The sequence below is a fragment of the Eptatretus burgeri genome, chromosome 7, assembly GCF_056783735.1.
Source record: "Eptatretus burgeri isolate ZD-2024b chromosome 7, Ebu_testis_v1, whole genome shotgun sequence".
Taxonomy (NCBI): domain Eukaryota; kingdom Metazoa; phylum Chordata; class Myxini; order Myxiniformes; family Myxinidae; genus Eptatretus; species Eptatretus burgeri.
In genome coordinates this window covers 60,340,498-60,364,274 of record NC_140967.1, presented here as the reverse complement: position 1 = coordinate 60,364,274, position 23,777 = coordinate 60,340,498, and the positions used below count along the sequence as shown (strand labels likewise).

The 23,777-nt window shown below is 48.3% G+C and overlaps 1 protein-coding gene across 1 annotated transcript in view; it reads right to left on the bottom strand.

The window, feature by feature from the left end:
• Nucleotides 1–23,777, bottom strand: part of LOC147023362 (protein disulfide-isomerase TMX3-like) — an 89,297-nt gene that overhangs the window by 57,918 nt on the left and 7,602 nt on the right. Inside the window, exons 3-4 of the mRNA XM_085888702.1 lie at nt 8,646–8,680; nt 8,360–8,399 (exon numbers count right to left, since the gene is read on the bottom strand). Coding sequence (XP_085744828.1) covers nt 8,360–8,399; nt 8,646–8,680 — 75 coding nt within the window. The remainder of the gene's footprint in view (nt 1–8,359; nt 8,400–8,645; nt 8,681–23,777) is intronic.

Sequence of the window (23,777 nt, the reverse complement as noted above, 5' to 3'; positions counted from 1 at the left end):
TCAGAGAGGAAGATTTTTGAAGGATTAAAAAAAAACAATAAGGTTGCTGAATCACGTGACCAGTGATGTCATCAAAAATTACCCCCGGTTGGGGGTGACGGTCATCTCTGAAGCTCTGTAGATATGGATCTCTGATCTAAGAATTGCTTTGATGTCGTCTTGTCTTTTGGTTCAACGTACAGACGAAAGCCCGGGAGTAAAAAGGATAGAAAACCTCAGAAATCAAACTACATTTCTGAGTTATCCGGAGATAGATTTTGAAAATGGTTGATTTGGAACATTTATGATCAATGTGTCTTCAAAAGGATAGAAATCGGACCTCAGAAATCAAACCGCATTTCTGAGTCATAAATGGCGGATGATATTTTGACAATGGATGATTTCACACGTTTACAGCATCGGTGACCTTGACCTTGACCTTCAATCATATCAAAAGTCATACCGTCGTGCATCCCTCATCGACCCCTACCTACATACCAAGTTTCATCAAGATCGGGCGAATTTTTTTTTGACCTTATCACATCGACGATTTTTCCAACTTTGAAGACACGTGGCTCGATAACCAGGACGAATTTCAAAAAACCGGCCTGACCAAATTTAGATATTGTTCCAGCTTATCAGAATCCGAAGGAAATTGGAAGATCAGGTCATAAATGGCGGAAGAAATAGATTTTGAAAATGGACGATTTCACAACTTTGGAGTGACCTTGACCTTGACCTTCAATCGGGTCAAACGGCATACCATCGTACATCCCTCATCGACATCTACCCACATACCAAATATCAAGAAAATCGGAAGAAAAAAATGGGGACGTACGTACGGACGGACATCGAGACTGGTTTTATTAGGTCATCTCTAAAGAGATGACCTAAAAATGTGCACCATTTTGTCCCTAGATGACCCTCAAAATTTTTCATACTGATCGGATGTAGCGTTCTTCATATGCAATTATGACATCATAACGACAGCACCTTTGACATCATAAAAAAAACTTACACTTATTCCCCATTTGGAGTACTTGCTATGTGGCAAGTTTCAATTTTTTCCTTGGTGCGGTTTCAGAGATACAGAGGTCCAATTTTTTTTTACGTTTTTCCAAAATAGCTGCCACACCACATGACCTATGATGTCTTAATTATCATTAAAACATTCTACATGAGTAGTTGCACCAATGGTGAAAATTTCGTCTCAATCCGACAAGCAGTTGCGGAGAAAAACATCAAAGTTCTGTGCGGACAGACAAACACAACAAACAAACAAATGGACCCAAATGCAATACTCTCTCCTTCAGCGAGGGAAACTAAACGTTTCATTTTTTAAAGTTTCTTCAAACGTTTTGTGGAGTGCTTGGTCAAGCCACTTGGTGCGCGTTCTTTCAGTTTCAATGGCAATCCCGTGATACGATTCCGGTGGTAGGAAGGCAAAATAAATTATATGATCACAATGAATAAAAAATGTTTTCAGTTGTTATGAAATCATGAATCGCCACATCAAAGCAAGAGAGCCGAGAGGTTGGCATGCTTGCTCTGTGTAGCCTGCTTTCAAATCCCGACCCAGCTCTAAAGTGTCACCTCGGTGTTTCACAGGCAAGGTGTTTCATCAATGTGTGTGCTGTCCCTCAGATGGACGTTAAACTGGGTGTCACATCTGCCGCAATCCCTCACCCCTCTACCTTACTCACCCCTCTCCCTCCCTCACCCCTCTCCCTCCCTCACCCCTCTCCCTCCCTCATGCCTCCTTTCCACCCTCCCCTCCCTCTCACCCCTCTCCCTCACTCTCTGCCTGTCTCACACCTATCCTACCCCTCTCTCCTACCCCTCTCTCTCCCTCTCCCTCCTACACCTCTCTCACCCTCCCAACACGAACCCCGCTCTCCCTCTTTCCGACCCCGGACATTTTCTCTCTCTCTCTCTCTCTCTGACCCCTCCCCTCTCCCCTTTTTTCCTCTCCCCTCCCTCTCTCTCCACCCCTCGATCTCTCTCCCTGCTCCCCTTCCCTTCACCCTCTGTTGAGGGGACTGTAGCATGTACAAATCACATTCTGTTTCATCAGGAGGTGAAGCGGAGACTTACCAGGCAGGTCTCAAAATATCCAACTCCACGTGTGTTGTTGATTGGTGTCTACATATGCGGGTTTCAGAATGTGGAATGGAGTCCTCCCAGGGTGGGCTCAAAGTATCCACCTTCATTTCGGTAAGGGATCACGATTCATGGACCAAGCTGTGAAGTTTTCTGTTCTCAAAGTTTTGTTCCGAGGGCTCTCTTCAGTATCGTCACTGAGCCCCGGACAGCTTCCAACTGTAGTTAGTTTGTAGTAATATTCCCAGGGATCGTTTTTAATATCTCTGAGGTTCTGTCATCATTCCCCAAGCTCCATCTATCACTGGTTCAACTTTGGCATCTTATAGTATATTACTAAAACTCTCATCATGTATGTATGTATGTTCCTGAAATACAGCCAAAATGGTACACGATAGCACAAAAATTTTAGTGCCACCTTACTCACCATTCTACTGTGATGTGCAGTATCAAGTTTCATTCAAATTGTGCAATGAAAAAATTATTTTAAAAATCATTTCCTGATTCACTCAAGTACTCTTCGGGAGAATTTGATCAATGCAAACAACCTCAGTGGTATAGTTCGCTGGAGCTATCTTTTTTTTTCTTGAAATGATTTATTTTAAAATCTCAAACATTTAGTAGAGTCAAAGAACGATTTATTTTTAAGCATAAAATAAACCGCCATTTTGATCTAATACTTCCGTGTTCATTAATAAATAAAATTGTGTTGAGAAGATTACGCACAATAATTTCTTCAACTTTCTTTTCTCCGGTTTTTTCACATTGATGCGCAATATCAAGTTTCGTTAAAATCGGGCAACGAAAAAAATTATTAAAAAATCAATTCCCGATTCAGTCAAGTACGCTTCTAGTCCGGTGGCAGAGCAGCATATTTCTAGTGAACCTTGCAATGTTTGGTAACAATCGTTTTTTGGCTTATTTTGATCGATATTGGTGTCGAGATCAATTTTAGGGTGAGTGGCCACTTGTCACTGCCTTGGCTTTTGCAGAATCCAAGATGGCCACCAAATACAATCAAAATATAAATTAGGTTGTAAATCCTGTTCCAAGTACAGCAAAAGGATGATATTGGTGTCTAAATCTATGTTTTAGAGACCAAGGAAGTGGATTATGATGTTATTGGGTCATTTGCTGGCCATCTTGGTAGCACAAATCCAATATGGCCACCAAAAATACCTGAAAATGCCAAAATCACAAAAAAAATCACACTAAAAACTAACATAATCGATTGTGAATGCAGTTGAACAATGATCCTGCTGGTTACACATGTGCTTGACATGTTATATAATCTGATTGTGAAGTAATGATGCCGTTTAGAAGCCACCTGGTGCCACCTACTCAAGACGTAAATATCATGGTGCTTCCAATGTGAAATACACCAATATATCGATAACTTTTAACGATCTTTGTTTTTGTTGTAGGTTCTGATGTGAGTAATGATATGGCTGAAGCAGGAGACAGCAAGGATGCCGAGGAATGCTTCTTCAAGACAGTTTACAACTGTGGGTTGGGAAGTTGATGCAGTCTTCACGAATCAGCACAATATTGGAAGCTAGTAATCTTCGGCAAGATGATATCAGACTACGAAAAGAACTATCTGATGGATCATCTACTGTTAGATGTCACAAAAATTGTGTATCCAAATATGTATCTCCTTCCACTCTCAATAAATTGGCCAAGCGTATGCCAGAGGAAGAGACAGATGATGACTCCAACGCTGGTTCCAAGCGATTGCGTTCGAGTACCGGTGGTGATGTTTTTGACTTTCAGAAGCACTGTTTGTTCTGCCATGACATAACTCCTTGCATATTACTGAATGAGTATGATCCCAAGGTGCCACAACAGTACAGAGTCCCTGCGTCGAGAGTAACCACAGACAAGATGGCTGATGGGGAGACGTACAAGCAGTACCTACTTGACCTTTGTGATAAAAGTGGAGATGAACTGGGTAGAATAGTCCGTGACCGTATCATCGGAGCACCATCAGATTTGCATGCTGCAGATGCAATGTATCACCGCCGTTGCAATATGAGTTTCCATCGTGATGCTCAGAGAACTACCACGACCAATAGCAAAGGTACTGCTGATGACCAAGCTTTCGCTGAAACTGTCAAAGTAGTCGGTTATGATCGCTCAAAAGTTTGGAATTCGCTCAATGTTGAAGCAGTATACGCAGACAAGGGTGGATCTGTCATGTCCAGACGTGTCCTTGTTGAGAACGTCATCCAACATTTCGCTGAAGATATGTTGGCATTACATTCCCCTGGAGTGGCAACGTTACTAGTGTTCAGGAAGCATGTTGCCACAAATCTCAGGCTTGTGGATGATGATCAGAATGGCGACATGGATGAATGTATCCGGAAAGTTGGCAAGCAGATCATGAAGGAGACCAAGACAGCTAAGGATGACTTCAAATCCTACACTAAGCACATTGATCGAGACTCAGCCTCAGAGTGTATTAGTGAGACGTTGGTGAAACTACTATCAGCTATCAAGCCTACTTTCCACAATTCACTACAATCCATCATGGTGGGTAATATCGTGAGCTCAGTGGTAACGTCTCAACCGACACCATTACAGATAGCCATAGGTGTACTTCTTGGTGACCATAAGATGATCATCACAGAACTGTACAAGTATAATGTTTCTTGTTCCTCCGATGAGGTTCGACAATTCAGAAGGTCAGCGGTTGTTCAATCATCTAAAGCACAGCAGTTAGCCGGACTCAGAGATGCCAGACTGGGTGGACTTGTGCAAATCATCATTGATAACTTTGATGCTGTGATCAGTTCCCAAAACTGCTGCCTCGAATGTCATTACATGGCAATGCTGGCAGCTCAGTGGAAGACCGAACTTGACCACCTTGAAGGTTTGGATACATCGATCCCTCGCCTAACGAAAGAAGAAATGAAGCACCCTATCCCATGGGAGACACGAGTCGTTGAGTATACGGGACTGAAGAAACCTCCTATGCCATTTACTGCTACAAACCGATTTGCCATGTCAGACGACTTTGTACAAGCCACAACAATCTCAATTGGCAGAGCCAAAGATTTAGACTTTAACTTCATCAAAGACGTGCTCTTTGAAGCAAACACTCCTGAGTACAACGGGTACAATACACGTCACTGCCGTGAGTCAGGAATGACCCCAGCACCCAAGACAGCTGTGGTATATCTTCCACTCATAAACATGAAGCCAGGGGACCCAACTACTGTCCTAACTTCCATCACCCGAGGATTCGAAGTCACCCGAGCATCCAACCAGGATATTCTCATTCTCACCTGCGATCAGGCCATATATAAGATCGCCGTTGACATCACATTTCATCAACCAGATCTGCTCACCAACATGGTGGTGATTCTTGGTGGGATGCATTTCCTCATGGATTTCGTGGGTTGCGTTGGCACTCTCATGGCAGACAGCGGCCTGAAAGAGATTCTGATGACGTCCTTCGGCTCCGTCGATAAGATGTTGCAAGGAAAGAAATATCCACAGAATGTTCGGGCACTGAGATTGCTCACAGAGGAGCTGCTTCGACCAGTGTTTGTGTGGGAGAATCTACACCTGACCAGCATGGATGATTTGGAAAAACTACTTGATGAGATCGCCACTCAAAGTCGTACCACAAAGCTGTGGGTGTACAACGTCATCAAACCCACATTTCTAATGATGATGTTTTGTCGGGCGATGCATGAAGGCGACTGGCCACTCCACATCAAAACAGCAGAATCAATGCTGCCATACATGTTCGCAGCCCACAAGTACAACTATGCAAGGTATGGCCTCTACTACGTACGCTCCATGACTTGGTTGGGACCAGATATTCTGGACAAGTTCTGCAGAGGAGAGCAGTCACTACACCACACTGCTGGTGTCTAAAACGGACAGTGGAGCGACATGTTTATTGAAATGAACTGGATGAGGAACTGGCATGGGCCGGGTGGCATCATTGGCAACACAGAAAATCCTCAAACGATAGCGACATGGGTGCACAGTATGGATGCGACCATGACCCTGACTGGTGACCTTAAGAAGATGTCTGGAGCTGACGAGAAGGTACAGCTTAACCACAAGGAGGAATCTACCAGTCGCATTCGTCGAGATGGCAATGATCGTAAATCACTGAAGGCTACTCTAGAGTCATGCATTGACCCATTGGATCCAGCTACCCACGATGCAGGATGTCTGCTCAACATCTCAAATGGTCAACTAGCTCAACAGAATGTTAATGTTGACAAGGCAGTGGAGATTGGAGCTGATCAGCTGATCCAGTTCGAAGAATTATGGCCAGAGGGCTTTTACAGCTCACTCGCAAAACAGGTGACAACCTTCGCCGCAAAGAAGAAACGTCTAACAATCGATGACAATCCCGTCATGGATCAAGAGGCTATATACGCTCGGGTGATTGGCCTTCTCGTGAGCGAGCGCGATCTCGATCTGGAACAAGTCCTCTCCACAGAGCTAACTGCATATCCGCCCTCGATGTTTCAAGCTGATGGTTTCAAGTTTCAAGAACGTTCGAAGAGCACACCATCAAGTCGCTCACTGGTACAGTGCCCTGAGTGGCGATCCACCAACTCTCGCTGCAGTGGAACACGGATGGGAAGCTGATGACACTAACAAGTGTCTCTTCCCTCGGAATATGGAGGACGGGGTACCCTATGCCCCGGAGCACATTCTGAAGCTGGTCAGATGTGGCTGCACATCTGAGCAAGCATGTAGAGGTGGGAGATGTGGATGTATGGGGCGCCAACTTCCGTGCACAATGTTCTGCACCTACGGTGGTGGTACTGCCTGTTCCAATCCATTCAACATCAATGAGAGTGCAACAGATCATGCCGACATCCCTGATGACAGCGATGAGACAAATGACCGAGCAATGGATGTCGAGGATGAGGACGATGAATAGTTCCGAGATATAAGATATTTTGTCCAGTTGGGTGTTAATTTTTCTTAATTTTTTATAGTATAATTTGTATTGACATAGCGTTGAAACATTGAGCAATGTGAAGCTGCCAAATTATTGTATTATTATTATCATTATTATCAATATTATTAATGGGAGTATCATATACTTTAAATGTATGTCGACTTTTGAGTCACGTGAATGTCATGTCTGAGAGAATTATACAATAAATATTGTCCGATTCTAATTGCATTTTGTTCTTATATTTTGCTTGAAATCGATATTGCTCTCAAAATAAATATTGCTTATAAATTTGCGAATGACTTCAGAATCATAATATACATGTCTATGCTTCACAAAGCACACATATGTACAGAAACTTAACTCAACTGCATTTACAACCGATTACATTAGATTGCGTGTGATTTTGGCATTTTTACAGGTAATTTTGGTGGCCATATTGGATTTATGCCATCAAGATGGCTACCAAATTATCCAATAACATCATAATCCACTTCCTTGGTAACTAAAACATATAGTTAGACACCAATTTCATCATGTTACTGTACTTAGAACAGGAGTTGCAGCCGAAGTTATAGTTTGATTATGTATGGTGGCCATCTTGGATTCTGAAAAAGCCAAGACAGTGACAAGTGGCCACTCAGCCTAAATTTCATCTCGACCCTAAGATCTATCAAAAAAATTGAAAACATGAATGTTACCAAACATTGCAAGGTTCCCTGGCCCAACCACCGGACTATTCGGGATTATTTGATCAATGCAAATAACCTCAGCGGTATAGTTCACTGGAGCTATCTTTTTATTTTTATATATATATTTTTTTATAAACCGCTAGCACAACAGGAACCCAACGGGTTCACGGGTAGTCTAGTATATATATATATATATATATATATATATATATATATATATATATATATATATATATATATATATATATATATATATATATATATATATATATATATATATATATATATATATATATATATACATAAAATATATACATATAAATATATATATATACATATATAAAGATATATATCACATTGTAAAGGTTTCAATCAGGTAAAATATATACACACAAGACACAATGGAACAACCTGTAAAGTGAAAAGCACACATTGCTAGCTCAGGACTGCCCCTCTGTGACTTGAATGTGCTATTAGAAACCAAGAAACATTATGCAGAGTTTACTGTGAATCTTGCATCTTTTTTCTCAGGCAATCTTTCATTGAGAAACGAATTTACAAAGGTATACCAAAAGTCCTGGGTAAATCTAAGATGATAAAATTAACTCTCAGAAATAATATCGTTGAATGACATGAACGAGGAACTAAAACTTACATAGACGAGCCATATTTGGTCCTTCCTTTGCTCGTGCAGCCTAAAAAGCATGAATACGAGTTAGTTCAAAGGAAAACAAAACATAAGAAACAGGTAATAATAATAAATCAATAAAGCTCAACAGAAAACACTTGCTCAATCCATGAGAAGCTTTGATCAGTACTTGAATGGAACACACAAACATACAAATCCCGATACAATTCACAAGCATTTCCTTTTAATTACATCTGTCAGAGACATTTTATGAGATAACAAAACAGGTTAATGCAAATAATACACAATCTACCTTTGACACAAACAGGGGACAAGGTGGTGGTAGCTCTGAGGAAGAAGTAGGGAGGAAAGAAACTGTGGTGTACTGATAGAAGATGCTTAGCAGGCAGACACGAGCGGGGGAACAGTCGAGCCGGGCTGTGTTGCACAAGCGCGAGCGCGGGCGTACTTTGCCCGCGGCTCTCCTTTATTACGTATTCAGCACACTCACGAGCCGGGCGACTACGCATCACTACGACGCCTCAGGCGGCGCGCACTCCCTATATTCCTGGCAGACACGATGACCACGACGACCCCTCCTCCCATCATCATGCCCCGCCCTGCATGCCCGCAGGCTATACCACACTCCTCCCTCCTAAAAGTATGATTATTAAATGATCACCATCATAATAAGCATAAACAGCACGAAGGACTACGGTATAATAGTAGACAAGGCACAAAAAATGAAAACAGCGAAGTATAACAGCACATCACATCATATAATGCGTGGAAGCGAGCTACTGGAGAAGCACAGCAGCACTACGCAGCGAAAACGCCCCCAGGCGGCTCATGATTACATGGCCCTCGGCGAGGTCGCGGCAACCTCCCGAGCGAGCAAACCTCCCCCGGCACCATCAAACGCCTCCGGCCCACAAGGCGGCACACCTCCCCCCAGGCAGACCTGAAACAGATAAACATTCCGAGGTCCGCTGTCTGGAAACCGTGGCGCCAGCGCCAGACTCGATGGACCTTGGATGGGGGCGCTGAACAGCAACGCTGGCTGGACGCAACCAATGCTCCATAACAACCCACGCACCACAATCAGTTGAGATGCCAACGCCCGTCTAAACGGCCTTGAGCGAACACCGAGAGCTGCGCCCCCGGCGCCAGGCACGTCTGACCTTGCCGCAACCAGAGGTGGGGGTAACGCCGACCAGCGCACCAGTCCTGGCTCCGAGTCGATCTCCGAGACCCACACGGCAGTTAGACGGTAGCAATTCCATTTAAACCACACTTCAACCATAAGCTCGTTATAAATCAATAGGAACAGCACAGGAACCATTGCAAACTCATTTTTCCGTACAGCGCGTTCTTTTGATAAAACCCCAGCACCTGACAAAACAACTACCCGTGGCCTGGGGCAACTGGAGGCCAATAACCCCTCTTTATTCGCCCCCACCGCTCCCAAAGCCCCCACATCACATTGATCATAATACAAATCCCATCGATCGATCTCCACCAAACCCATTTTCACATGGGAACTGCTGGCATTTATTTCAACAACGTTAAACCGCATCACTCGAGCAATGAAAAACAAATATGCAATGAACAGCAACCCATAACCCACATCACGAGTCCGTCTCTTGGTTGTCGACTCGATGTTGTGACTCGCGACTTCCTTTAACGCCACGGGCTCACCGCAACCCGTTGAAGCTGCCCGAACAACACCGGCGCGCATTGCCTCACGAACGCTGCCGAAGCGCGGGAACTCATCGCGAGAGCTGATACGGCTCTCGCCGCTCCCGAACCGTACATCACCGCCGCAGGCAGCAACGAACGGCCGCTCCCGTTGCATCGACACGGCTCCCGCCGCCAGAACCTCGCCCTCGGTACTCGACGAAGGCATCGAAGAGAGCACCGGCACACCTGGAGGTACGAACCGGAGATCCAGCCCGAGGTGCGCCAGCCAGTCCCGACCCAAAAGGACGGGCCCCTCCCTTCGCACCACGAACACCGAGAATAGGGCGTTTCGCCCCCGGTAAAGCACCGAGACGTTGGGCGCTGCAAGCGGTGCAACCGCTTCGCCGGTGTACGCGCGCGATGCGCGGGCAGAACGAGTGGACTCAACTCGACACCCGATCAGTGCCCCGATCACTTCGACATTCACTGGCATCGGTCCTGTCACCGTAGGATCAACTGAAACCAGGCTCAACATGGGCAGCATCTCCCGCTCCGGGTCGCTGGAATCTCCGTGCTCAGGCTGCAAAACTCGACCTGGGGCGTTACCGTGCACGCCATGCACTGAACACCATACCGGCGGTAGGTCTTGACCCGGGACGGAAGGATCGCTTCGCACACCGCCATCTATGACTGTAACGATGGGCGATGACCCTCGGCCCACACACCGTAGACGACCTCGAGTGCTCAGACCGCCGTCCGAGTGATTGCATTGCAACGCTCGCCCACGACCCGCGCCGCAGACCGTGCGCGTGGCCGTGCGTGCCTGGCACATCGCGCTGACCCCCGGACCATCTGCTGTGCCCCGACCATCGAGACCCCGGACATTCTTCAGAGCTCGCGCGACATCCCACGCCGCGTTCGAGCCGAACCGCGTGTCCTCGTTCTTTAGCCGTGGCTCTGCAGAAATCATTCCCCCGATCTGACGTGCCTCAATAAAACGAACACTGAGCGTGGCCGCTGCCCACTCGACGTGGCCGAAGTCGATTCCGACGAAGGCGGGCACGCGTTCGTGCGCTGTGCACCGACCTTCTGCCATGCTCGTGCTGGCGAGACCCTTGGCTCCGTAGCCTGGAACCGCACGGGTTATTCGCTGCCGCCCTGCACACGCCGATCTGAAGATCCTCGTCAGCCAACTGTGGTGTACTGATAGAAGATGCTTAGCAGGCAGACACGAGCAGGGGAACAGTCGAGCCGGGCTGTGTTGCACAAGCGCGAGCGCGGGCGTACTTTGCCCGCGGCTCTCCTTTATTACGTATTCAGCACACTCACGAGCTGGGCGACTACGCATCACTACGACGCCTCAGGCGGCGCGCACTCCCTATATTCCTGGCAGACACGATGACCACGACGACCCCTCCTCCCATCATCATGCCCCGCCCTGCATGCCTGCAGGCTATACCACAGAAACCATTTGCAGGAGATACAAGTAAAGGGTAGGAGTAATCTGAGTAAATAGCATGACATGATAGTGGCATGAGCTGGAAGGGGGAGCAATGCAAGAGGAGGGGTCAAAAATTCCATCTTTTTTTTGCGTACATGATAAATATATAGCTCCAATGAGATAACAAACTATTGAATACAGGGGAACTCAGAAAAATTGAAGTTATGAAAATGTTTTGTTCTTTCGTAATCATTTTCCAAAAACAATGTTGTCGTCTTGCAATTCAAACTACAGCACGTATCGTCGCATGTCATAAGTTTTCACCTCTAAATTTTGAAGATAATGTCCCTCATTAATGTACTTTGGCTGCACAAATATTATATTCCTCAAGTTCCTGCAATGTGTGAGGCCTATATTGGTACACATTTCTTTTAAAATAACACCACAGAAAGTAATATTGATGGTTCGATCAGCGGAGGGATTGTTAGAATATGCTTACTCACCTTTGAGCTGTCTATTCTGGATTTGAATCTCAGCCCAGCTATAAACTGTCATCTTGGTGATTCACAGGCAGGGTGAGAAATCAATGTGTGTTCCGTCCCTCAGATGGACGTTAAACTGGGCGTCCCATCTGCCAGCATTAGTTGATGGACGCTAAAGATCCCACAGTGTCCTTCGCAAAGAGCAGACATTTGCTGGTATGGCACCCTGGCTAAATTTCAAATGACAGCCCTGACCACGACTGGGAATGCAAAGGCCAACTACCCAGTGTAAACCTTGCTGTGGGGCTGTTTTGACAGCACTCAATCTGCCTTTGGGCGGAACACTGGAAATAACGGTCAGAATATCTCGTGGACCATGTTACCAAACATAGAGCTGATATGACCACTGAAGTGTTGTCGCATAAAATTCAGGCCGGCCAAATGTGATGTGATCCTGTCCTGTTGAAAGTAAATGTTCTTCAAACATTTGAACATGTTGTTCAGCAGTGACAGTGCAAGTGCACCCTCTTTTATCTTTTCAAAAAAACGTATGGTCCTATGAAACTACTTTTGTAAATATCACAACAACCTAACTGCAAAGATGTTTTTGTTGAAGATATGGGAGATTTTCTGAACCCCAAGAGATGTAGTTCTGCTTTTTTTTTTAACAAAACCACAAAAAAAAAAACGGAGAAAAGAAAGTCGAAGAAGTTATTGTGCGTAACCTTATAAACACAATTGTATTTATTAATGAACACGGAAGTATTACATCAAAATGGCGATGTTTATTTTATGCTTAAAAATAAATCGTTCTTTGTCTATACTAAATGTTTGAGATTTTTAAATAAATCATTTCAAGAAAAAAAAAAATAGCTCCAGCGAACTATACCGCTGAGGTTGTTTGCATTGATCAAATTCTCCCGAAGAGTAATTGACTGAATCAGGAATTGATTTTTAAAATAATTTTTTCATTGCCTGATTTGAACGAAACTTGATACTGCACACCGCAGGAGAATGGTGAGTAAGGTGAGCCGAAAATTATTGCGCTATTGTGTACAGTTTTGGCTGTATTTCGGGAACATAATACATATATATATATATGTATATATATATATATATATATATATATATGTATATATATATGTATATATATATATATATATATATATATATATATATTGTTACGGTTCTCGGAACCGTATGCATTCATTATAAAGGTATCCCAAAGTTAGTTATTCCATTAAGTATATGTGCAGATAGAACCCCTCCTTGTGTGTAATGGGAAAGCGAAAGGGGGTGTGTTGCGATGTTTTTTTTAGTTAGGTTAATAAATCTTTATATCCCCTCCATTGCGATCCACGGTACCCGAGTGCTTGTGGCTTTCGGTTCGCTGGCAACAACGTAACATGGTCCACCTGTTGTCTCTGGAGGCTCGTTTTTCCGAGACAGAATCTTCATGTCCGCAGTTCCTATTCGGCTTCTCCAAACGCTCCAACTCTTTCTTGATGAGTCCAAATGCGTGGAGTGGGTGGGCCTCGCCGGTGCCTGGCTGAGGCCCCGCCCAGAAAAGGGCGGACCCATGGGAGCCCCGTCCAATCAGGGCGGACAGTGACGTCAGTTTCACCAAGGCCCCTCCCCGCTGAGGGCGATCTATAAAGTACGACACCATCCTCAGTCTTGAGTTCTTTGGGGGTCGCTCGTTCTGCGCTTGGAGGTTGGAGAATTCGTTAGTGAGTGCTTGGAGGTCAGAGATTTTGTTAATGAGTGCTTGGAGGTTGGAGTTGGTTGGAAACTAAGGGGTTCCGCTGCTTGGCTCTGCTCACGTCTCGCCCCGAAGGCCCGACGACTGGTCCTAGCCCACTCGAGCTCCTCCATGGACCCAAACTCCACACAGGCGGCTGTGGACATGACTGCACGACTGTTGGCAGGTGCTGCACCATGGAGCATTCCTTTCCCCGAGACTCAGGTACTAAAAAGAACTGCGAACTCAGCTCACCTCCCTCTCTGGCTGTGGGGGTCCTTTGGAAACCACCTGGGTTTTATTTTCGTCTGTGTGTGTATGTCTGTGTGTGTGGCAACGTCTGCTAAGTACAACTGCATAAGTGTTTTCGATCATTGTCAATCTCCTGTATATCCGCGATAAGCTTGCTCTGTGACCTTCTCATTGTAAATAAAACAATTGTAGAAATGTTCCCAGTTCATTTTCGTCCTTTCTTTCATTTGTCCAGCATGGTTCGGATCTGAGTTTTAGGCGGGTCTTTGTTCTCGTTAATCTGCTCATCCTAGCCGGCACGGCTTTGGCAGTTCCGCTTGACTGCACCTGAACCGGAGTTGGTAGTCGGTAGTTGGAACTCTACCGCAGTCGGTAGAGTGACCCGTTTTGAGCAAGACGTGCCGAGGGCGTGGTTCCCCAGTAGACAACACCTCGTGGTTAATTAGGTAAATTGGTTCTAGACAAAAAGGTCCTACGCTATGCGGTGGAGGTATTGGCGTCCACAGTCGGATAAGCGACCCGCCGCCTCACGGAGTTGTCCGTGAGCGATGGCCTACAATTCCGAAGAGCCCAGTGAGAATCGACGTAACTTTCCCCACCTAGCGGTCGCTCGTGCCACCGGACCTCCTGCCCGCATCAATATATATATACATACATACAAGATGAGAGTTTTAGTAATATATATATATATAGTTGCGGACCCGGGGCCGGGAGCAAAGACCACGAGGGGCAAACTACCTCGGGTTTGCTAATCGACTGTGAATGCCAATAACGCAACCACGTGACTTAGGGTCCTCAGTCTAATGAATATCGTTTACCTTAAGGTCACGTTATCTAATTACCGGGGGACACGCCCTCGGTATGCACTTGCTCAAACCAGATCACCTTCCCAGATCAGATGCAGCCGAGCGGAACTGACAAGCACGTACCGGCTAGGAAACAGATCATTAGGGGATAACGTCCCGGCTAAACAAGGGTGCAAACCATGTGAGAACAATGATAGAAAACACGAAAATGATCTGGGAACATTTCCAGAAAAGCATGTATTTACAATGGCGAGAAAAAGTCTGTGGCACATTGAATGGGGTTTATTTTTATGTACAGCAGGGGACAGCAAGGATTTGGTGAGGTGCAGTAAAAGGCAATAACTTACAAAAGAAGACACACAGCACAGTTATCCCGTTATATCGTCTACAATCTAAATTTATACTAGGACAGGTGCCATCACACACACACACACACACACACACACACACACACACACACACACACACACACACACACACACACACACACACACACCCGATGAAGATTAGATAGCTAGAGAGAAAGAAAGCAGGTGAGGATAAATGACCTCTCAATACCTGTTGCGGTCGGCAGACCAATGCAACACAGAGCGCTTCGGGAGAGGTAGGTGGGAGGAATACTGGTTGTGTCTCAGGTGTGGGAGTGAGAGGTGTGGTGTCGTGCAATGTGGGGGGTGCGGTGTCGTGCCAGAGGAAAATGGGATTGCGAGTCAGTAATGATGTTCTTTGTGCATCCACAGAAGATGGAACAGAGGGGTGGATAGAGAGAGAGAGAGAGAGAGAGAGAGAGAGAGAGAGAGAGAACGAGAGAGAGAACGAGAGAGAGAGAGAGAGAGAGAGAGAGAGAGAGAGAGAGAGAGAGAGAGAGAGAGAGAGAGAGAGAGGAGAATAGATGCGTAAGGAGAAAGATCCCTAACCTAGCTGTGTAAAGGTATGTATGTGTAGCGTATATCTCCGTGGGACGCTCCATCTGAGCGTTCCCACCTCGAGATGTTGCGCATTATTTCCTGCTTAATTACTTTGCCGGGGCTTGTGGCAACGTGCGCTCCACACTCGTCCGTCTGGCTGCACAGGGGTGGCGGAACGTTGACAGCACGGCAGGGAGTCTCAGCAGTCACCCCGGATCAGGCTCTCAAGAAGAAGCACGTCCTGGCAATCGCACACCAATTGTGAAACAGGGAGCGAAGCGAAGAGGTGAGCGAGGAGCCAGTGAGGAGCCGAACAAAGAGGGTCTAATGGCTCCACGCTCCCCTTTTTATAAGCCCTGGATGAATGGTGGGGTGATGACCAGAAAGTGACACGCTGTGACCCAAATCCTGCTCCTCTATTGGGCCACAGCGGCCCTAGCCATGCCTTGCCAGGCTCCGGGACCAGAAACAGTCTCAGTTGCCCACCTGCTTTGGCACGGGTCATTACTCCTGACTCAACATAGGGCATGCCCCCTGAGCCGGCACCCGGCCCTGAATGTGCTCCGAGTGCAGTCTGAATGTCGAATAGAAACGGACTTTCCCCGCCACCCACGGGCCCCCTCATGAGCCAAAATGCACACTCAGGCCCCGAACCAACTCCCGGATCACCCTTCTTGTGATCTTTCCTCATTGCCCCTCGTCTTGCCGTAGTCTGGTGACTGGATGAGGGTTGTATCAATCCCACATGCTCATCCAGAACGTCCCCGGTGAGATGCGGTCGAGCTATTAACGTCAGTTGCTTGGTCAAGCATCACGCAGTGCCGAAGACAATCCGATTCGTGCGATGTTCCTCAAAATAGAGTGGCAAATTGTAGCGATGCGGAGGTACGAGGGGTGCGGGAGGCGTTTGTGATCAAAGTGGTGAGGTTTGGTGAGCGATGTGTTAAGTAAGGTGAGGTGCCGGTTGGGAATTGGCGCGCAGATTTGAATGACGTAATGGCACGCAATGCGTGGGTGGTATCATGTGTAGTGTGTACATGTGGTGAATCCGAGTCACGGAAGGCATTGTGGTGTGCTTATTATCAATTGCCTATTGAATGGTATGTGTGCTTGCATGCTTGTTTTGTACTATGCCTAAAAGGAAAGGGTTGGAGTAGGAATCAGAATATGAATGAAAGATACTTACAAGACCGAGCTACGAGACCCACGCAACACACTTTATCCCGTTAATGCACTAGACATGAAGGGAGGTCTAACCACACAAAGACTAATGAAATAACTGCCTAGGGATCACTGTGTGTTGGGTGCCATTGCCTTAGAGGCATGCAGTTTTGTAGAACCGCAACAGTAGACATATATATATATATATATATATATATATATATATATATATATATATATATATATATATATATATATATATATATATATATATATATATATATATATATATATATATATACATACGTAAACATATATATATATATATATATATATATATTGTTGCGGGCCAGGGGTCGGGTGAGAAGACCACTAGGTGGGGGAAGCTATGTCAGTTCCCACCAGACTCCTCGGAATTGTAGGCCGTCGCACGCAGATTATTCCGTGACGCGGCGGGTCGCTTAACCGAGGGTGGATGCCAATAACTCAACCGCGTGACCTCGGGTCCTCCCGTCTATGGGTTAATCGGGTTACCTAATTAATAATGTGATTTAATTACCGGTGAACACGCCCTCGGTACGCCTTGTCTGAACCGGATCACTCTACCGGATCGGATCACTTTTCTGGATCAGATATGGCCAAGCGACACTGCCATGGACGTACTGTCTAAGAGGAACGGATCGTTGGGAATAAAGTCCCGGCTAAACTAGGATTCGGACCATGCTGGATCAATGGAAGAAAAGACAAAAACGAGCAGGGAACATTCCTAATAATAATAATTATTTATTTACAAGAAGGCGAGGAAAGATATGTGGCACAGTGAAGATTTATTGTTGTGTGTAATGCAGGGAGAGAAAGAAGCGTGGTGCGACAATAAACAGGCAACTTACAAAACGGGACACATAGCAGACTTTACGCGAAAATAATAACAATAATAATAACAATCTTCTGCAGTCTTACGAAAGCAGACAGGCGCCAGCACACACACACACACGCACACACACAGACACAGAAAACCCGATGAAGAGGGAGTTTAGAGCCGGAAATTGGGGGAGTTGAGGCTATGATCTCGGTACCTGTGCGCCTGATAGCACGACATGCCACAAATACGTTTTTTTTGGGGGGGGGATGCTCCGGGGTGCGGTACCCGACAGTGGGCGCGTTGTCTCTGGCCCAAGCCACACGTGTGGAGACTATGTTTGTGAAGGAGGAGCTTGAGTGGAAAAGGGGCGGAGTCCAGAGGGCGAGGGTGGAGTTGTAGGCAGGATCAGGAAGGCAGGTAGGGTCGACATGGTGTGGGCGGAGACGAGGAGGCAGAGTCGACGAGCAGGAGGCGGGTCGTGTCGGTGTCGACAAGGGGTGGGTTGAGATGAGGAGGTGGAGACGAGGAGCAGGAAACACAGACTGACCGGGCAAGAGGGACTGCCCCGACCTTTATATGGCCGGCAGCTCGGGGGGAGGGGCCATGCCAAATCCAAATGTCATCACCCAAATCAGGCGCTCCGATTGGCCCCGACCCCTCACCTGGCCCACCAGCTTGGGCTGGAAACTGCCACACTTCGTTTTCGGCAATGCCATCTCAAACAGCGGTAATATTGCGCTCCGAACCCACGAGATGACATTTATCGCCCACAACAAAATTGGCACGCGAATCATCCTGCAAAAACCCCCGGGCGACCGGTCGAGGGTCGCGCATGCTCGCTCGGGCGTTTGACCAGCGTCGATCAACACGCTCGTTCCGCGCGCGCCAACATGGCCCGCTCTGTACATTCCCTGGCTCAATCGCAGCCGCGCTGGCTGCAGAGACGAGAAGATGTTCACCATCCGTGGAGAATCCACCGCTGCCAGGGAGGACCGAAGGTACATCGCCATGGATAAATCCATGCACGTTTCATGAGCAGCGTACGCGTCTACCCTCGAGCACACCCCATACAGTGCGCGCGGTTCTGCCATTACGCACGTGGCCAGCGCCCGCGTTCACACGACTCCGCTAGCGTGCGCGCAGGGCGAACACCAATATGCGACAGACACCGAGGCAGAAAAGGAACAAGCCGCTTCGACCCGCACACTTGTATCCTGCCCAACATGGCGTGGAGTCGGCTTTATTGGCCTCCGTACGCGTCTCGTGCAGCGTGGGCGTCGTGCTGGCCGTGTTTCCCGTGCTGTGAAAAGCACCATCCGTGCAGCCTCTTAAGAGGTATTTACTTGTATACCTTTCTAATGCAATCGGCAATTCTCCCCAGACCATCGGAAGCTCGAGTCAATGGTCCAGCACCAACTAGCACACCACATGACTCGGCGCTGCATTTTCCCCACCGCGGCGCCGCACGCGCTGGCCTCCACGAGGCCCCACCTTACAGCAAAGGCGCACATGGCTTATTTACCTCAGGAATAATCAGAAAAGAAGAAGAGTCGGGATGAAATGAAGGAAAAAATGATTGAAGCAACCCTAGCTCTTAGATCATTGCAACGCACTCCCTTGTTGTCCCGCTAAACAAAAGGAAGGGTACTATCGACACGCAAAATAATGGAATAACTGTCTTGGGACACCTATCTGTTGCATGCATGCGGTTCCGAGAACCGCAACAATATATATAGCATATTGCTCACAAAAAGTGAGCTGAGAAGGGTACTCCCTCCCATGGTGAGAGTTCCGCCTAAAGGATGAAGTAGAACTTGAGTCCTGCAGAATAGATTTAATTTTCCCATGTAACCGCATGATTGGCATCTTCTATAGTTATTTCCCCTCCCACCAGGGTAGCTTTTCCCGCCACTGAGAATGGGTACTTTTGCTCGTCCTTAATAAACTCAAGAAAAATTGCAACATCATCTTACTCTTGCTTCTTTGTGACCTGTTGAAAGTGCCTGGGCAATCTGAAGCTTCTGTGGATATAAATCAAGGTCCTTTATGAGTATTCTTATATATATTGTTGTGGTTACCAGATTCGCAAACCACCATTCAGGTCCCTTAGGTGAGGTATCTCGGTAAGTGCATGTGTAGTTAGGCCCAAACCCGTTGTCTAGTGGGAATACATGTCATTTATACGTGCTGCGACTCTTCAGGATAGCCGTTTTTCTTTTACTATCTTTATTTTGGACCAACCGCCATGATCACAACCACATCAACCACCAACCACAACCACCGCTTCACCACAACCGCCATGACCTTTACCGTCACAACTCGCCACCATCGCATCACCGTCATCTCGCGCCACTCATGGGCACCGATGCTGGACTCGTGTAGGGCGCACGTTGAACAGCGTGTACAAAATCACGGATTTTCTGCTTCAAAAACGGATCCAAAACGACACACGCCCACTTTTTGCCGTCCAATCGGTGAGCGAGGGGCGAATTGGCCCCGCCCCCAGGGCGATCGATATATGCAAATTTGTGGATCAAAAAGCCTTCACGCCCACTTTTTCTCGGGCCAATGGGGAGCGAGGTGAAAGGTCAAAGGGAGGGGGTCAAAGGCGAAGTTACGGGGGGATAAAAGGACGGTGTTCGTCAGTCAAAGGAGAGTAAGAAGTCGGAACGAGGAAGAAAGTAGTAGTAAGAAGTCGGAACGAGGAAGAAGGGAGTCGTAAAGGTCGGAACGAGGCGAAGGAGAGTCGGAACGGAGGGGACGAGCTGTGGAGAGGCGGCGAGTCGGACGAAGGGTGCTCGCGTCGTGCAAGGAGCTGCGCACCCCTGGGAGGCCGGCAGCGCGACCTGGCCGAGGTGGAGACGCTCGTCGCGCAGATAATAAAGATCCTCTATACCCCGAGCATCAGCAACCCCCTCCTGTTCCCCCCGCGCTGAGATAGTGCGACCAAGGGGGCCCCGTTCCCACCCCCCTGCCAGGCACTGTCCACGAGGCCCGCGGGTTGCGGGGCCATCGCCGCTCCGCGTCTCATCACCAGACGGGTAGGCCCGACCAGGTCTCGGCCCCAGGCCTACCTCATTCTTGAGGGTATTTCTTTTCCTTGGTTTTGGGTATGTGTTGTCGGCGCCGTCTGTGAAGTAGAATTGTATAAGTGTTGCCGTGTGCTCGGTAGTCGGAATTAGCTCTGCACTGTGTTTTCACTTTTATGTTTGCTTTTTATGTAAATGGAATTGTGTTTTCTTTTTTTTGTGTGCATTTGGTGGAATTGTATTTGTGTGCTTCCCGTGTGCCGAGAATAAACGTGTTTTATTGTTGAACTGTTCTCCCGCTTCGCTTCGTCTTTTCCTCCATTGAATCCCCATCTTGCTTCACGTAAAGGGTTGGTAGTGGGCTGAATACGCCCGATAATTAATCGAACCGTCGAGGTCGACGATAACACCGCTCGGTTATTCTGATAGTACGGAACGGGTCGCTTAAGTGGCCCGTGTCCGAAGTCGACCTGCGGCGAGGTGCGATCGCCCGGTCTACCCTCCGCGTGGGTACTTAGGTAGTTCGAATTTGGCGAGCAACCCTATCCCACGCGGGGGCTGATTGGCTCGATCGCGGTGAGACCGAAAGGTCCACCCGTGACTGGTTCCCGGCGTTAGTCCGAGAGGGTCGCGACTGGATTGTCCGTCCGGTGGGCGACGCGCCGCGATTCGAGTTACGTGGCCATCGCACGCCGGCGGGCGCGAAAACCCGCAACACTGGTGTCAGAAGTGGGATACAAATTCATCGCCCTCCTCGCGGCACTGGTATCGGAGAACAGGAAAACGGGCTCTCCTGTCTCCGGCTAAATTTACGGGAATCGGTCCAGGGGTGAGAGAAGCGACCCCCGATTCCCTCCAAATTACGAGCGAGCAAATTAACCCTTCACGAGAAGCAAGATGGCGTCTCAAGGCGAGCGGGAGCCGGGGGTATTAGAAATGTATATGTGTAATAATGTAGAGTCCATGGTCCAGGATGGAATCCCCGAGCAGGAAATGTTGATTGTGCAGGAACACGGACTCGCCCAACTGAACCCAGGGCCCGAGGTGGGTGCGGCAGCGGCCGCAGTGTATGACACCTCCCCCCCCCTCTCCACCAAAACCCTTGCTAAAACGGTTCAGCTGAGTGCATCCAACATGGCCCAGCTATGCGCCATGCTGGCGGCAATGAACGAAAAGATGAATGCGAAAATGATCGAAAAAATGGATGCAAACGCAAATGAAATGAAAAACGAAATGAAAGGCATGAACGAAAAGATGGATACATTCACAAACGAAATAAAACGCATGAAAACTAAAATGGTAACAAACATGAAGGAAGAAACGAAAAAGTTCCGGGGTGAGACGCAGAACATGGGCCGATGCCTGCAGGCGGGCATGAAGGCCGTGACCAGGGAGCTGGGAATGGCGACACCACGTGTGGGAGCAAACGAGCTGGAAGGGGGTGCAGCGAAGGACAGGCCCGCGGTGGAGGCGGGTGAAAAAACTCGTGGAACGTGTTGGGCGAGGGTCGTGACTATGAATCGAAAGGGAAAAATTAAATGGGGAGACCAAAACGTGAGACGAGGACACGAGGTGACGACAACGGAAATAATAGTTGAGACAAGGGAGGTAAAGGGTGAAGAGTTGGCAGAGACACGGGAGATGGGAACGATAGAGGGAAGACTACACGATGAAGACGGGGTAAGTGACGCGCACGCACACACGGAGGTAGTGGAGGACAATGGGGGGTGAGGCTCGCGGAGCGTGTTGGGACCCGGTGCGAGCAGCGGGATAGCCTCCTCCAGGAACGAGGGGAGGGAGTATGCCCCCTTGAGGCGAGTCACGACCAGGTGAGTTCGGTCGTGTTTTGCGGGGTTGACGGGACGAGTGCGGTGCACGGGTGCACGGAGAGCTTGGGGGGTATGGAGGCCCCGGAGACCCTTGTGGGGACACGAATCCTCAGTATGGTTGTCCCTGTGTGTGTGGTGCAAGGCGTGGGCGCGTCCCCGTGTGTGGAAGCGACCCCGTGTGTGAGTGGTGTGGTGGCGATGGTGCCGGAGTGTGTGCTTCCCAGCGCACCGTGTGTGAGTGAGGCCGTGTGTGTGAGTGAAACGGCCAGTATGAGTGAGGCACCACGTGTAAGTGGTGTGGTGGCGATGGTGCCGGAGTACGTGCTTCCCAGCGCGCCGTGTGTGGATGAGGCACGGAGTATGAGTGAGGGAACCGCGGGTGAGTGCCCCGCGTGTGTGGATGACGCACCGCGGTGAAGTGCCCCCGCGTGTGTGGGTGAGGCACCGTGTGTGGATGAGGAACCGCGGTTGAGTGCCCCGCGTGTGTGAGTGAGGCACGAGTGAATGGAGCACCACGTGTGAGTGGTATGGGTTGTGCAAGGGAGACCGTGTGTGTGAGAGAGCGGTATGAGAGGGAGATGTCGGTTGGCATGCGGGAGCACGCAGCCGCGTCTCCCGGTGTGAGTTTAATGGTGTGGACTGTGTGCGTCGTGACACGCAGGTGTGCGTGGGTTGAATGGAGACGGAGACGGCGACATGAGAAGAGAGAAAGCCGAGTAGCGGGTGTAGTTGTTTCGCGGACCGTGCCGGGTTCACCCAGCAGTGAGCACGCGGTTCGTGCTGTGCAACGCACGAGACCACCACGTGCTCGCTTGCGAGAGTGAAGTCCCGGTCCGGAAACGCACGCGGTGGATTTGCCGATCCCGCGGACGGACAAAGTTTAGGCAGGTAAATGGATCTGGACCGGACGGGTTCTCCACGCGATCGTGTGTGTGAAGCTCCAACGGGCAAAGCACATGTGTTCGCGTGGGGAACCCCTCGAGACGTGTGGCTTGTGTTTTTTTTTTATGCGCACGGTGACGTCATGGCTGCACGTGGGGTTGGAATCCGGCAGGAGGGGTATCTCTGCCGAATGGTACCGTCCAAGGAGGGACGAGGAACACGTGCAGCTGCGTGACGTCACGGGCAGGTGCAAAGTGCGCGAGCTCTGAGTTGCCGCGCAGGTGCTGCGCATGGAAAAGAGAAAAGGCAAGCCTCACTTTCGGGTGTACAGGATTCCTGGGCAAGGGGTGAAAGACCCCCTTACCCTGGGCA